General features: G+C 46.5%; 2 protein-coding genes across 5 annotated transcripts in view; one reads left to right on the top strand and one right to left on the bottom strand.

The window, feature by feature from the left end:
- LOC130833278 (serine/threonine-protein phosphatase 4 regulatory subunit 1-like) overlaps nt 1-7,858 on the bottom strand; it is a 72,944-nt gene extending 65,086 nt beyond the window's left edge. For both annotated transcript variants that reach the window (XM_057702735.1, XM_057702734.1), the window contains exons 1-2: nt 7,390-7,858; nt 7,204-7,248 (exon numbers count right to left, since the gene is read on the bottom strand). In XM_057702735.1, coding sequence (XP_057558718.1) covers nt 7,204-7,248; nt 7,390-7,858 — 514 coding nt within the window. The remainder of the gene's footprint in view (nt 1-7,203; nt 7,249-7,389) is intronic.
- Nucleotides 7,761-13,320, top strand: part of RAB22A (RAB22A, member RAS oncogene family) — a 59,855-nt gene continuing 54,295 nt past the window's right edge. For all 3 annotated transcript variants that reach the window (XR_009048446.1, XM_057702737.1, XM_057702736.1), the window contains exons 1-2: nt 7,761-7,892; nt 8,889-8,968. Coding sequence is in view for 2 of the 3 variants with exons in the window: in XM_057702737.1 (XP_057558720.1) it covers nt 7,857-7,892; nt 8,889-8,968 (116 nt within the window). In the remaining variant the exon portion in view is untranslated. The remainder of the gene's footprint in view (nt 7,893-8,888; nt 8,969-13,320) is intronic.

Raw genomic sequence — 13,320 nt, 5'->3', positions numbered from 1 at the left:
AGTACTGAAGCCCACACACCTAGAGCCTGTGTTCCACAACAAGAGAAGCCACCGCAATGAGTAGCCCCCGCTCGCCGCAGCAAGAGAAAGCCTGTGTGCAGCAACAAAGACCCAACACAGCCAATAAACAAATAAAATTAATTAATTAATTAATTTTAAAAAAATAGTGCAGGGGATATATGTATACACGTAGCTGATTCACTTGGTTGTACAGCAGAAACAACATTGTAAAGCAGTTATACTCCAATAAAAATGTATTTTTAAAAAAAAAAAGAGTAGTGAAAGTATGACCCTGTCTTTTTGAAACATGTGTTCATGTTTTGTTGGGCAAATAACCAGGAGTGGAACTGTTGGGCCATCCAAATCCTTTTTTTTTTTAAAGTTCTCAGAGTAGATATAAATAATGCAAAGGGGGACTTCCCTGGTGGTCCAGTGGTTAAGAATCCACCTCCCAGTTCAGGGGATGCAGGTTCAATCCCTGGTTGGGTAACTAAGATCCCACATTTTGTGGGGCAACTAAACCCCCAAGCTCTAGAGCCCGCATGCTGCGACTACTGAGCCCACGTGCCACAACTAGAGAGAAGTCTGCATGCCACAATGAAAGATCCCGCCTGCCTCAACTAAGATCCGATACAGCCAAATAAATAAAAAAATATATTTTTTAAAATCATCTGGCAGATAGATGTTAGAGGGGAAGAACTCCTTCCCCACTTAAAAAAATAAATAAAATAACGCAAAGGTGTTCTGGGCTCTTATATCCAAGAAGAAAACCAACTGACTTCAACCCCTCCAACCCCTCCAGCTGCTTCTTGTCAAAAAGGTCTGTTGTTTCTGCTAGACCAGGCATGCTCCCAAGCACAGCGACCATTCCCCACAGTGCCCACTGGGCAGCATGTGTGGGATACAGTGGGTGCTCGAGGCATAACCACTGAGCTACTGGACTATAGGCAACATAGGTTCAACTCCCGAGGCCTTCCCAACTCATTCTGGCCTGGCTTCTGCTCCTTGGCTGCGCTGGAAAAGTTCTCGCTGAGGTCACTCGCCCATCACCCTCCTTGGCCTGACCCAACTCAGCCGGCACCTCCCATCTGGGCCATCTCTATAGGCACCTTCCCTCACGGTGGGAGCAGCTCTGTATGGAACGCGGGACTTATTCATCCCTCTGCCCCTAGCGCCTCCCGCAGGCAAATAACCAGGGGTGGAACTGCCTAGGAGGAGCTGGAGAAACATCTGTTAGATGGATGAATGACTTTCCAAATGGGGAAAGCAACCACTCGCCCTCATCTCTTTCTTTTTTTCCCCATCAGGGTTAACGGCTAAGTGCTGTTTTGAAGCTCAAAACCACCTTCTCTTTCATTAGCTAGGTTTTGTTGCATCATTTCTGCTTTAAAAAAAAACTTCATTTGTGATGTAGAAAGCCATATAAACCTCTCTTTTTAAACAGAGAATTTCAGGGAATCTCGGATGCTCATCTGTTTGTCTCACAGGAAGTGGAAAATACAGAACGACGAAAGTAAAATGCGTCACGGTCATGAGACGGGAGGCACGGGCGACTGGGCTCCCACTGCGCCGATGCTCCTGTCCCTGGCCCCCCGCATCCTGTGGGGATGCGACAGGGACATGCTTCTAATCCCCAGCACACCAACACAAAAATGAGACGTGACGTTTGAGCAACTTGTCAAGGGCTCCTCAACAAAGCAGGGGCTGGGCCAGCGAAAGTCAGCTCTTCAGACAGCCCCGTGGGAAAGGCAGCCTCGCAGGTTGGCTCCGCTAAGCTAATCGACAGACTTCTGGGCTCTGACAGAATGAAGGTAAGTCTCAGAGAAAGACAAATATAGGATATCGCTTGTATGTGGAATCTAAAAAAATGATACAAGTGAACCTATTTACAAAACAGAAAGAGATCACAGACATAAAAAACAAACTTATGGTTACCAAAGGGGAAGGAGGGGAAGGGACAAATTAGGAGCCTGGGATTAACACACACACGACTATATATAAAACAGGTAACCAACAAGGGCCTACTGTAGAGCACAGGGAACTGTACTCAATATCTTGTAATAACCTATAATGGAAAAGAATCTGATAAAAGAATATATGTAATAAACATATAATAAAAATAATATAAATTATATATATAAAAAATTGAATCCCTTTGCTGTACACCTGAACCTAACACAACATTATAAAACAACTACACTTCAATTAAAAAAAAATCTCCCCCCCCAAATAAAGGAAAAAAATGAAATCAAGTTTGATTTAGAACAGAGGGCCAAATCCAGCCCACTGCCTGTGTTTATAAATAAAGTTTTATTAGCAAACAGCCATGTTCATTCATTTATGTATATCTGGGGATGCTACCAGGCTACAATGGCAGACTTGAGTGGTTGCATCAGGACTTCTGGCCAGCAAAGTCTAAAATGTTTACTATCTAATCCTTTACAGAAAAAAAATTTGCCCATCTCTGATTTAGAGAATAGCCTGATGTCTGGATTTTCTTGTATTTCCCAACTATTAGCACACTCAAGTTCCTGTTCAAACTATTTCACTCAACAGGGAGGTTTTCACTTTAAAAAAAAAAAATTGAAAATCTTTGATTCAAGTTTATATAATAGTTCAGAGTAAGGTTCAATGGTTTGGTTTCGGGCTCAAATTAATCTATTTTCTCTGTTTGGCTGTGGTCCTCGAGCAGAACATTTTTACAAACCTGGACCAAAGTGGGCAGGTGAAACGGAATGCTTTCCGCTCTGGAGGATATCTTTTACTCAAGCCTGAACATACACCACTCCTTCTAGCATTAAGATTCGAAGAGTCTATCTGTATTCCTCTGACTTAGCTAATCCCATTTTCAACAAAGGTCCAGATATCATTTGTTGGCACCTAGCTTTTCACGTCAACAGAAGTATAACTTTTTCCAACTTCTTTCATAGATACCTCTTAAAAACTAAACATTTGAAAAGAAATACACAGTCCCCCGAATACTAATAGATTCTCCGAGTCTGTCTTTTGAATCTAAACGCATCTTACAATAACATGGCAGCTGACTTCAGAACTGAAATCCAGCTTTAAATTCCTCATGTAGACATCTGATCATACATGAAACTTTCATCTCATTTTAAAGAACTTTCTATAAAGGAAATTTTCAAACATATGCAAAAATACAATAGTATAGTAAATCCTACACTCTAGCAACCAATTTCAGCAGGTATAAATATTCTGTCAATTTTTCCCACTCATCCTTCTTCCCCACTTTTTGATTATTTATTGTTTATTGCAGTATTTTAAAAGCAGACCTCACACATCAAATCATTCACCCATAAATGCTTATGTTTCTGTTGGATAACGTCCTTCCTTCTACTTTGAACAAAACTGTGACACCACTATTACATCTGACAAAATCAACCATAATCCTTAATATAACCTAATACCCAGTCCAAGTTTAATTTTCCCCAACTGTCTCAATAATGTCTTTTTATAGCTGATTTGTTCAACTAAGGATCCAAATATGACCACATACTGTATTTTGTTGATAGGTCTCTTTATATCTGCAATAGATTCCCCCCTCACTTTTTTTCCACCCACCACTGGCACACGCTTCAATTCTAATTGGCCAAGCAAATCTTACCAGAAATAATACCTCTTTAGCCGCATTCACAGGCCTTTAAGTCCAAGGCACAGATGAGCCCAGCTCCACCTTCTACATGCACTCCACCACCAGGACCACTGTGCCAGACCACCCCACACACTTTCCGCTCTCAGAAGGAATTTAGATTGTGTCAGCAAGCTAATTCACTAAATTAAGTCTTTTCTGTGCTGCGATGGCCAGAAGACTCTGATTTAAAAAAAACAAGGCAACCTTTCATTATGGCTTCTTTTTGAAGTCAGCCAATTTAATCAAGAAATCACAGAGTAAATCAGACAACCCTCATAATCCATTATCATTACAAGTAATGACATTAATTGAACACCTAGATCATGGAGGACATTGGGTGATCAAAAGGATGACCTGTGTTCCTGCCCAAAGTGACTTAGAACCTAAATGGAGTGGTTATCCCATCGTTTAAACAAAAAACACCCAACAAGGACAACAGATGGAGAACCACCCAAACCAACATCCATGCTCCTTAGCTTAAGAATATCTGTGAGGTCAATCTGTGTGATGGAATAAAAAATCAACTCAGAGGAACAGAGTTTGATCACTCGTTGTATCATTTATGACCTGCCCCATACTGGATAAGTTACTTAACCTGATTCTCAGTTTCATCGTTTGTAAAACAGGAATAATCCCACCTAACTCACAGAGTAGCAACCCTCAACACTGAATCAGAAAATCGTATATGAGTGCCTAGCAATAATGATGCTGGTTAAAATAACAATAAAATCACTGAATATAATGCTCTATGCCAGGCACTGGGCTAAAACGTCTGATGTGTACTGTTTCATCTCATCCTCATGCCAGTTCTATGACGCATCTCCAATTCTTATGTTATTTTCCAGATGAAGATCATGAACAGTGAGTGATCTGCTCACGCTGACTAAGCTAAAGGCAGGAAGTGAGTCACAGGACCTCAGAGTTCTTGCTATCAATCACAGCATGATAATGCCTCTCAAATACTACCACAGTAAAGTGTAAAGATGGGACCCAGGGCAGCACAGGCCCTCCTATTATGGCTATTAATCAGACCGATTATATTGTAATTTCATAGGTACAGCACCCTGAAAGCCCCCACCCCGGCTCAAAAAAGAAGCCCCAGGAGGCTCCAAGGGTTGCCCTACCCATGCATGGGTGTGTTCAGAGCCATAATGCGGGTTTCCTTCCTTACTGGGACAAGTCTTCAGCAGTCTGCTAAAGAGTACTTAAGGCACTTTTTAATAGATTCTTTTTTTTTTAATTTATTTATTTTGGGCTGCATTGGGTCTTCACTGCCGTGCGTGTGGGCTCTCTCTAGCTGTGGCGACTGGGGGCTACTCTTCATTGCTGTGCGCGGGCTTCTCAGTGCAGTGGCTTCTCCTGTTGCAGAGCAGGGCTTTAGGTGGGCAGGCTTCAGTAGTTGCAGCATGCAGTCTCAGTAGTTGTGGCACGTGGGCTCTAGAGTGCACAGGCACAGTAGTTGTGGCTCGTGTGCTTTAGAGCACAGGTTCAGTAGTTGTGGTGCACGGGCTTAGTTGCTCCTCAGCATGTGGATCTTCCTGAACCAGGGATCAAACCCATGTCCCTTGCATTGGCAAGCAGATTCTTAACCTCTGGGTCACCAGGAAAGTCTAAGGTATTCTTTATTTAAAGTCTCAAACACCCAGTATTTGTACAAACAGGGCCAAAGTAAAATCAGAATTATTTTTTCCTATACCATCTCTTAAGTCCTTTTTGTACACATACACAAAAAAGACAAAAGGAAGCTAGATGCCAGAAAAGAGATCCAGTTGCCTGCCGTCACCACACTTTGAGAAACCCAAGCTACCCAAGTGGAAGAAGCACCTGGAAGAGAACTGATGCCCTGACCTACAGTTGCAGATTTCTAGGCCAACAGCCATGTGAGGAAGGCCACTTTGGACCTTCTCATCTCTCCAGAGTTCAAAGATAACACACAAAGCGTCTGTATCACCCAGTCAATGCAGAGAATTGTTAGAAATAACAAAATGCTGTTGATTTAAGCCACTGACTTTTGGGGTGGTTTGTTAGATAACTGAAATGGCCAGAAATCAGCTTTTCCTGCCAGGCGAAATATCCAATCGATGAATGAGAGGCGCCTTAACAGCAGTTTACTGATGTTTATCAAGAGAAATGCTACATCCCTTCCATTCGAAGACGCCCATTGGCTGAAACATTCAGCTCTGTAAACCAGGGGCCTACACTGTATCTTGCCCCACAGTGTTAAATAATTATGAATAATGATCACATCAATAACAACAATGGCAGATAATATTTACCCAGTGTGTCCTGTGTACAAGGCTTTGCGCTAAACCTTTTATTATTTAACCTGCACAAAAGCCTTTTTTTAAATACATCTTTGAGTATAATTGCTTTACAGTGCTGTGTTAGTTTCTGCTCTACAACCAAGTGAATCAGCTTTATGTATACATATATCCCCATATCCCCTTCCTACACAAAAGCCTTTTGAGGTGGACCACTATTACGCCCATTCTACAGATGAGACCAGTGAGGCTCAGAGTGGTACAGTGACTTGGCTAGGATCACAGAGGCAGTAAAGAATGGCTCAGGACTTCAGCCTCTGGGCATCTGACTCCCGAACCCATACTCCTAACCACTGGCCCCTTCAAGTGTCATTCTACTTTAATAAAGTTCCCTCCTTCTAAAAGAAATAGTGTGTATAAAGAGTTTAAACTGTGCCTGACCTACGGTGTTTTCTGTAAACACCAGTTCTTGTTAGTAGGAAAGTTGTAGATGGGGAAGGGAAGAGAGCACAGTGAGCCCCCATTAACGTTGGCCACTGTGATGGTTTGTACAGGCCTCCTTCATCAGCAGGCATCCCGGGGTTTGGTAGTTAACTGGTTACAAGTCGGCTCTCTTCCCCATCCCGGTTGCACATGGCCCAGCCCAGAAACAGCAGGTGCTCAAAAAATCTTTGTTGAATGGAAAGGGAATGCTTCATTCACCACAAATGAGAACTTGCATTTCCAGAAACACCTTCCTGGGCCATCAGTCCTTAAAGTGATCCTAAAGGAAAGGGCAGGTAAGGGACAGGTGAAGGATATCCACCCAACGGGCTCCTGGGCTTGCGGCCGGGCCACTGGAGAAGTCTGCGCGAGTCTGTGGCCGGCCACACGGGGAGCCGGACCTCCCAAACTCCCCAGCCTCTGAGAAGTCCGGGGGGGAAAGGGGCGCCCCTGGGAGGAAGCCCCCCGCGACTCCCGACCCCCAGGGTGGCCACGCCTCCTCCCGCCCGGAACCCCTAGGAGGCGGGAGCAGCCCTCCCGCCCCCCGGGCCCAGCAGGAGCAGGAGCAGGAGGAAGAGAAAGAAAGTGACGGGAAGTCAGAGGTTTCCCAACAGCAGAACCCTCCTCAGCCTCGGCCGCCCCGCCGGGAAGGCGGGACCGCCACAAGTCATCAAGGCAGCTGGGGGTCCCGCCACGCTGGTCCCAACACAGGGAGCCCAGCCTGTAGGTCCCAGCCCGCCTTCCGTGCGCCCCGAATTCTGTGAGCGGGCCCCCAGGGAGGGGCGGGACGCCCCAACTGTTACTTACAGTCGTCCAAGTCATCCTGCAAGTCCACAAAGTACAGGGGCATCTCTGAAAACCAAGAGACACACGGGGAGTTACAAGGGAACTGCGGCAGGCGGGCTCAGGGGCGGGCGTGGGGGGGTCCCCGGGCCTCGCGGGGTGGTCCCGGATGGGCGGGAGGGGGCGCCCCGGGAGTCCGGCCCCACTCACCCGCCATCTTGGGATGGGCCTGGAGGCGGGGCCGGTGCGCGAGGGGCGGGGCCGGAGGGAGAGGGGCGGGGCATCTGGTTTCGGGGCCCGCCCCCTCGCCGCCGGCCCCGCCCCGGGCCCGGGCGTCCCCGAGAGCCTCGCGGCGCCGGCCGGCCCCGCCCTCGCGGAGAAGGTGGCTGCCGAGGTGGGCGGGGAGGTCAGGTGACCCGGCCGGCGTCCCAAGATGGCGGCAGCGGTGGCGCTCGGGAACCCGCGGCACCGTCCCGGCTGCTGAGGCGGGCCCCGCGCGGCTGGCGACGGACGGGCCGGGCCCAGGGCCGGCGAACAGGCGGCCGCCGCTTCTACGCGCCCCGCGGCCGGGGTTAGGCCGTGCGGCGGCGGCGGCGCCGGGGGATGCTCGTGCTGGGCCGGGCCTCTCCTTCCTCAACTTAGGGCGGCGGCGGGCCCGCGCCCCTGGCTCCCAGGCCATGGCGCTGAGGGAGCTCAAAGTGTGTCTGCTGGGGGTGAGTGGCGGCGGGCCGGCCGGGAGGGCCGCGGGAGGCCGGGCGGGCCCGGGGCCCGGGCGTGTCCGCGTCCCCGCCGCCCCTTCCCCCAGCTTCGGAGTGGGACGCCGCCTGCCTGCCCCGGGAGCCTCCCTCCAGCCCCCGGGCCGTCCCGCCCACCTGGCCGCACCCTCCTGAAGGGTTTGCTGTGTGGAGGGGCCTTCACCCTCGTCCCTCCCTGGAGCCCAAGGACTCTGCCCTCCCCCCAGAGGGTGAAGAGCCCTCCCTGCCTCTCCATCGCATCTGGGTTGGGAGCAGCTCCTAAGTAGTTTCCCCAGGTACTAGTTAGGAGTTGGCCAAGTCTTGCAAAGTAAAACCAGTAACAGGTCTTTAGGTTTACAAGCAGCGTTAGTCTCCTTCCCCGTCTGCTTGGTGTTTTGGGACCTGTGGGATACCTCCCACACTTCACGCGGAGTTACTTTCCTTGGGGGGGACATTCAAATGAGGAAGCCCCAAAGCCTAGTTTGAAGCTTCAGCTTCCTGACTTGTCAAGGCAACGTTGCTGTTTCAGAGCACACTTTCTGAAGTTGATGCCCTCTTGCCTGAGTTGCTGCTTTAAAGACTGAAAAACATTTCAGTAACTAGTCTTCCCCCTTCTCAGATAGGGTGGGGCTGGGATTTATCAGGGATTACTCAGAAGTAGTTCAAGAGTTTATAGTTAACTTAGATTTGTTAGAAAGCGAATGAGTTTGTCACTTTGCACACTAAGCAGAAACTTTGGGCCTTTCAAAGGATCCTCGTGTTTCTTAAAAACTCAGAACCCCTCTCCTACAATACATTTTGAAATCTTGTAATTACTCCACTGAATTTTTATGAAAACCTCCTTTGTGTTTCTTAACTTCTAAAATTTACCTATCCGGATGTTTTGTCCAAAATCCTGAACTTAGGACACAAGGTAGTTTTTGGTGTGTGCAAGCAGGTAACTTTTTCTTCTTCACCTCTCTCATTCTCTTTCAGGATACAGGTGTAGGTAAATCAAGTATTGTGTGGCGGTTCGTGGAAGACAGTTTTGATCCGAATATCAACCCAACGATAGGGTAAGAGATTAGTTTATTGAATATGCATCTAAAGGTGTATTGAAAAGTCCATTCAAATAAAAGTGTGCTACAGAGGTAGGCATCCCCAGTTTAAACTCTGGTGAATTTGGAGACAGTGGTTCCCATCATCTCTGAAAGAATTGAAACAGTAGAATGAGGATTGATGTGTTTTAGGAAAATTGTGTTTTGACTTGTGAGGGATGAAAACTTAAAAATAAAAGTGTGAATTAAAGTTTTACTTAATAGCATATACATAGAGCCTTTGATCTATGAATAGTAACAGCAATTACTTGAAATAAGGCAGAAGAAAACAGGTCCTAATTCATTTTTTTCCCCCTGGCATGTCAACTAAAAGATATTTTAGATGGCTTTAATTCTTCCTGAAAAAGAGTTTGGGGTCCGAACCCTTCTCACACATTACAGCACTGCTTCTACACATTCCAGTAGCAGTAATCAATTGACGAATCAATGTCAAAATGTAAAGTTTTTTTCAGGTATGTGGTTCTTAGGATAAGTGATATTGACTGGCTATAGGTTCTTGACTCTGTGACAGAATTTCTCAGGCTGTTTAGATATTGTGGTATTAATACTTTCTCTGCAAGAAGTTGTGTTTTGTGGGTTTTAATACTTTGTTAGGCTTGTAAAAGTAGATAGCTGCTGTGCAAAGCCCCCGTCAAATGGTTTTTTCCATTTAAAGAAAAATTCTGTTCTGCCTAATTGGGAAGTATTTTATAGCATACACGTACACATGTGAAGGCATCAAGGTGGAAACAGCCACGAAGTCTCTGAAATTCAAATGCCTTTCAATGCCCCTCAGGAAAGAACTGGGTATGTCTGCATGTTTAAAGTGTGAACTCATCCTCCTCCGGCCTGCCTGTCACTACCTGCATGGGAAAGTGAAGGGACAGGAAGTGATAGCTGGCCGCGCTGGTGGCTCAGTGAGTGACACATCTCCTGCTAGTCAGCCCTGAATCCCGGGTGCCAGCGTGGTGAGAAGTGCTGTCTCACAGCGACAGGGGCAGGCGGAGGGTCGTGCTCAGGCCTGTGGCCCTGTACTGGGCGGCCAGCCCTCCCGGTCCCACGGGCGCTGGGGTTCTTCACCTCTCTGAGCTCCTCTTTCTTCACCAGGCGGTCTTGGTGCACGTCTCACAGGAAAGAGGAAGATGAGACTTTCCCCTCATCTCCTCCACCTGTCCTTGTTGCTCTGTCCCCAGCAGCTGTCCTCCTCCAACATGACCCACCCCACACACGCCTGAGCTCTGGAGACCCCTTTCATTGGGGCTCCCCTTCCTTCCCCAGCCCTGCCTTCTTGTCGGAGCCTGCCAACACGCTCCCCTAAGCTGGGGCCGGCCTCCAAGCCTTCCGGGCAAACTGGGGGCTCTGGAAAGAGGACTTCCTCAGCTGCTGCTTCTCAGCCCCCTGCTGCCTCTCTCCCACCCCCACCATCCCACTGAAGCCACCTCCCCTCAGTCCCTCTTTCCATCTCATTGCCAAAGCCAACGGGCTTTTTTCTTTCTTTCTTCATTGATTGAGTGCCTGCTGTATGCCAGATGCAGGTCTGGGGGCTGGTGACTTAGACCAGGGCTCAGCAAATTGCTGCCGTTTGGCCCACCTCCTGTTTTTATAGATGAAGTGTTACTGAGACACATCGTACCCATTCATTTATATGTTGTCTCCACAGCTTCCAGGCTCCAATGACAGAGCTGGATAGTTGTGACTAAGACCCTGTGGCCCACAAAGCCAAAAGTATTTACTATTTGGACCTTTTCAGAAAAAGTCTGCCAAACCCTCCTGCGCTCATGAACCTCCTCTAGGAGAAGAGAGACATACTCTGTATAGAAAGTGATCTCTTCAACCATTTTCTGTGCTCCCAAGGAGGAATGTGGAGCACCTGTGAGAGCCTGTAGCAGGGGCCTCACCGAGGCCCGAGGGCATGACTGGTTCCTGAGGGAAACAGGGCAGGTGTAAGGCACTTGCAAGCCCTGACATTTCAATATTGAAACATGAGTGGATTATATTTCAGAAAAAAGCTTGGGGGAAAAAGTTTTTGAAGAGTGGACGGTAACTGTCAGTGGTGTTGAGGGTGGTGAGTAGCATGGGGGACAGCAGGAGCCATGAGGGTGGGGCACGTTGGACGGGTGGCCTGGAGGCTGGGCAGGCAACAAGGCCAGGCCCCAGACATGTTCTTTCTCTCCCTGGATCCGTGACCGATCCCCTTTCTTCTCCCCGCCCCTTTCCCTGCTGAGTTCATACGTCTTGGTCTTCCCCGCTCTGCGTCCTTCTCCATGCCTTTCCCAAACACCGAGGGACTCGTATACATGACTGAGCTCGTGAACTCCCCATCAGAGGCTTCACCCTCTGCTCCTCTTTCCATGGACCTTGTGGTAGAGAAAAGGACCGACATGTCCTTGGGTACTCAAGCTAGCAACCTGGGCATCCTTCTCAGATCCCCCTCCTAATGTCCCCTCCCCTCCCTGAAGCCAGCATGAGTCACTAGCTCCTGTCCTAGGCTCCTTCTGAGTATCCTTCCATCCCTTTTGCTTTGTTTACTTCTAGACCTTCATCTTCCCTTGTGGTGGTCCAGACCTGGACTCTGCCACCTGCCAGCTAGTTAACCCTGAATTTGTCTCCCCATCAGCAATATAATAGTAATACCGGCACCAACTCCATATTGTTAGGGGAATTCCGTGAGATACTGTATTTAAAATGTTTAGCTAAATGCCAGGGACACTGCGCTCAATACATATTTAGATCTTTTAAAAATCTTTTAAAATTATTTTTATCAGAGGAATGTGCATGTGGTTTTTTTCTGTAACAACAAGGCTTATTAAGTTTAACAGTCCCCTGGTCCACTCTGACTCACTCCCTAGAGGCAGCTACTGTTGTGATGGTGTTTAGCTGATTTTTCTGATCTTTCCTCTAGATTTTTTCATAACATGCATATACTGCTAATTCTTGATCCCTTCTCTCTTCTCCCGCACCACAGCCCCCAGTTTTAGGCATTATCTACTGATTATTTTCTTGGGAGATGGGAATTTAGTCATGCAATTTCTCCCACCTCCCTCTGCTCATTTGCCCTCCCTCCATCTTTCCAGTAAAACACTACCACTGAGCGTCAACATAGCATTAGAATGCAGGCTCTCAAGCCAGGCTAGCTACCTTCACATCCCAGGTCTAGCACGTAGTTGCTGTGGCCTTGAGCAAATTATTTAACCTCTTTGTGACTAAATTTGCACATTTGGAATAATTAGTTGCATCTAATTATAGAGTTGTGAAAATGGAGTTTAAATACATAGAAATTACTTAGAATGGTACTTGGCATATGGTAAGCATTTGCTATTTCTTAGCAACTGTTATTTTTTAATGAGCTTCTAACACTATAGTTTTTTTTTTTTTATTTAAATGGAATTAGGCAGTAGATATTGTTTTGTATTTGCTTATTTTATTCAAACCTTGTGAGATTCATCTACATCACTTCATGTAATAAGAGTGTTCTTTTTCATCTCTGTATGGTAAGTATATCCTAGTTTATTCTACTGTTGGATGTTGTCTTTGTTTCTAGTCTGGGGCTGTTACAAACAATTCTGCTGTGAACATTTTTGTACGTGTCTTTTGTGCCCATATGTATGGAATTTCTTTGGCAATTGGCACTGAAATTCCTGGGTCAGGAGGAATATATATGACTCTAGCAGGTAACTCGTGAAGTATTGTGGCAGTTCACATTCCTGCCAGCAGTGTGTGGGAGTTCCAGTTGCTCCATACCCCCTATAACATATGTTATCATCAGTCTCAAATTTTAGATATGTTGGAGGGTGGTAGTACCTCATTCTGGTTTTAGTTTCTGTTTCCCATGTGACTAAAGCTTTTGAACACATTTTCATATGGTTATTGGTCATTTGGATATGTTGCCTGGTTGAGAATCTTGTTCATTTTTCTATTGGGTTGTCAGTCATATTCTTATCGACTTGTGGGTATTGCATATGTCTTGGATACTAGTCATTTGTTCTGAGTATTGCAGATATTTTCTCATACTCTGTGACTAACCTTTTCACGCTCTGAAAGGATCTTTTAATGAAGAGCTGTTACTTTTAATATGTCCATTTGATCAATCTTTATGTTTAGTGCTTTTTATGTCCTTTTAACAAACATTTACCAAGATCATGAAAATATTCTCCTGTTATCCTATAGAAATTTTGTTTCACTTTTCAGATTTAGATTTAAATTTTACCTGGAATTAATTTCTGGATGAGATGTAAAATAAATATGGTGGGGGTGGCCTTTTTTTTTTTAATTTCAATAGGGCTATCCAATAGTCCTCATCGCTTTTTTTTTTAAGACCATCCATAACTCAC

This window comes from Hippopotamus amphibius, chromosome 12 (genome assembly GCF_030028045.1).
Source record: "Hippopotamus amphibius kiboko isolate mHipAmp2 chromosome 12, mHipAmp2.hap2, whole genome shotgun sequence".
Classification (NCBI taxonomy): domain Eukaryota; kingdom Metazoa; phylum Chordata; class Mammalia; order Artiodactyla; family Hippopotamidae; genus Hippopotamus; species Hippopotamus amphibius.
The sequence above is the reverse complement of the archived record's forward strand: the minus strand, read 5'-3'. Positions and strand labels throughout refer to the sequence as shown.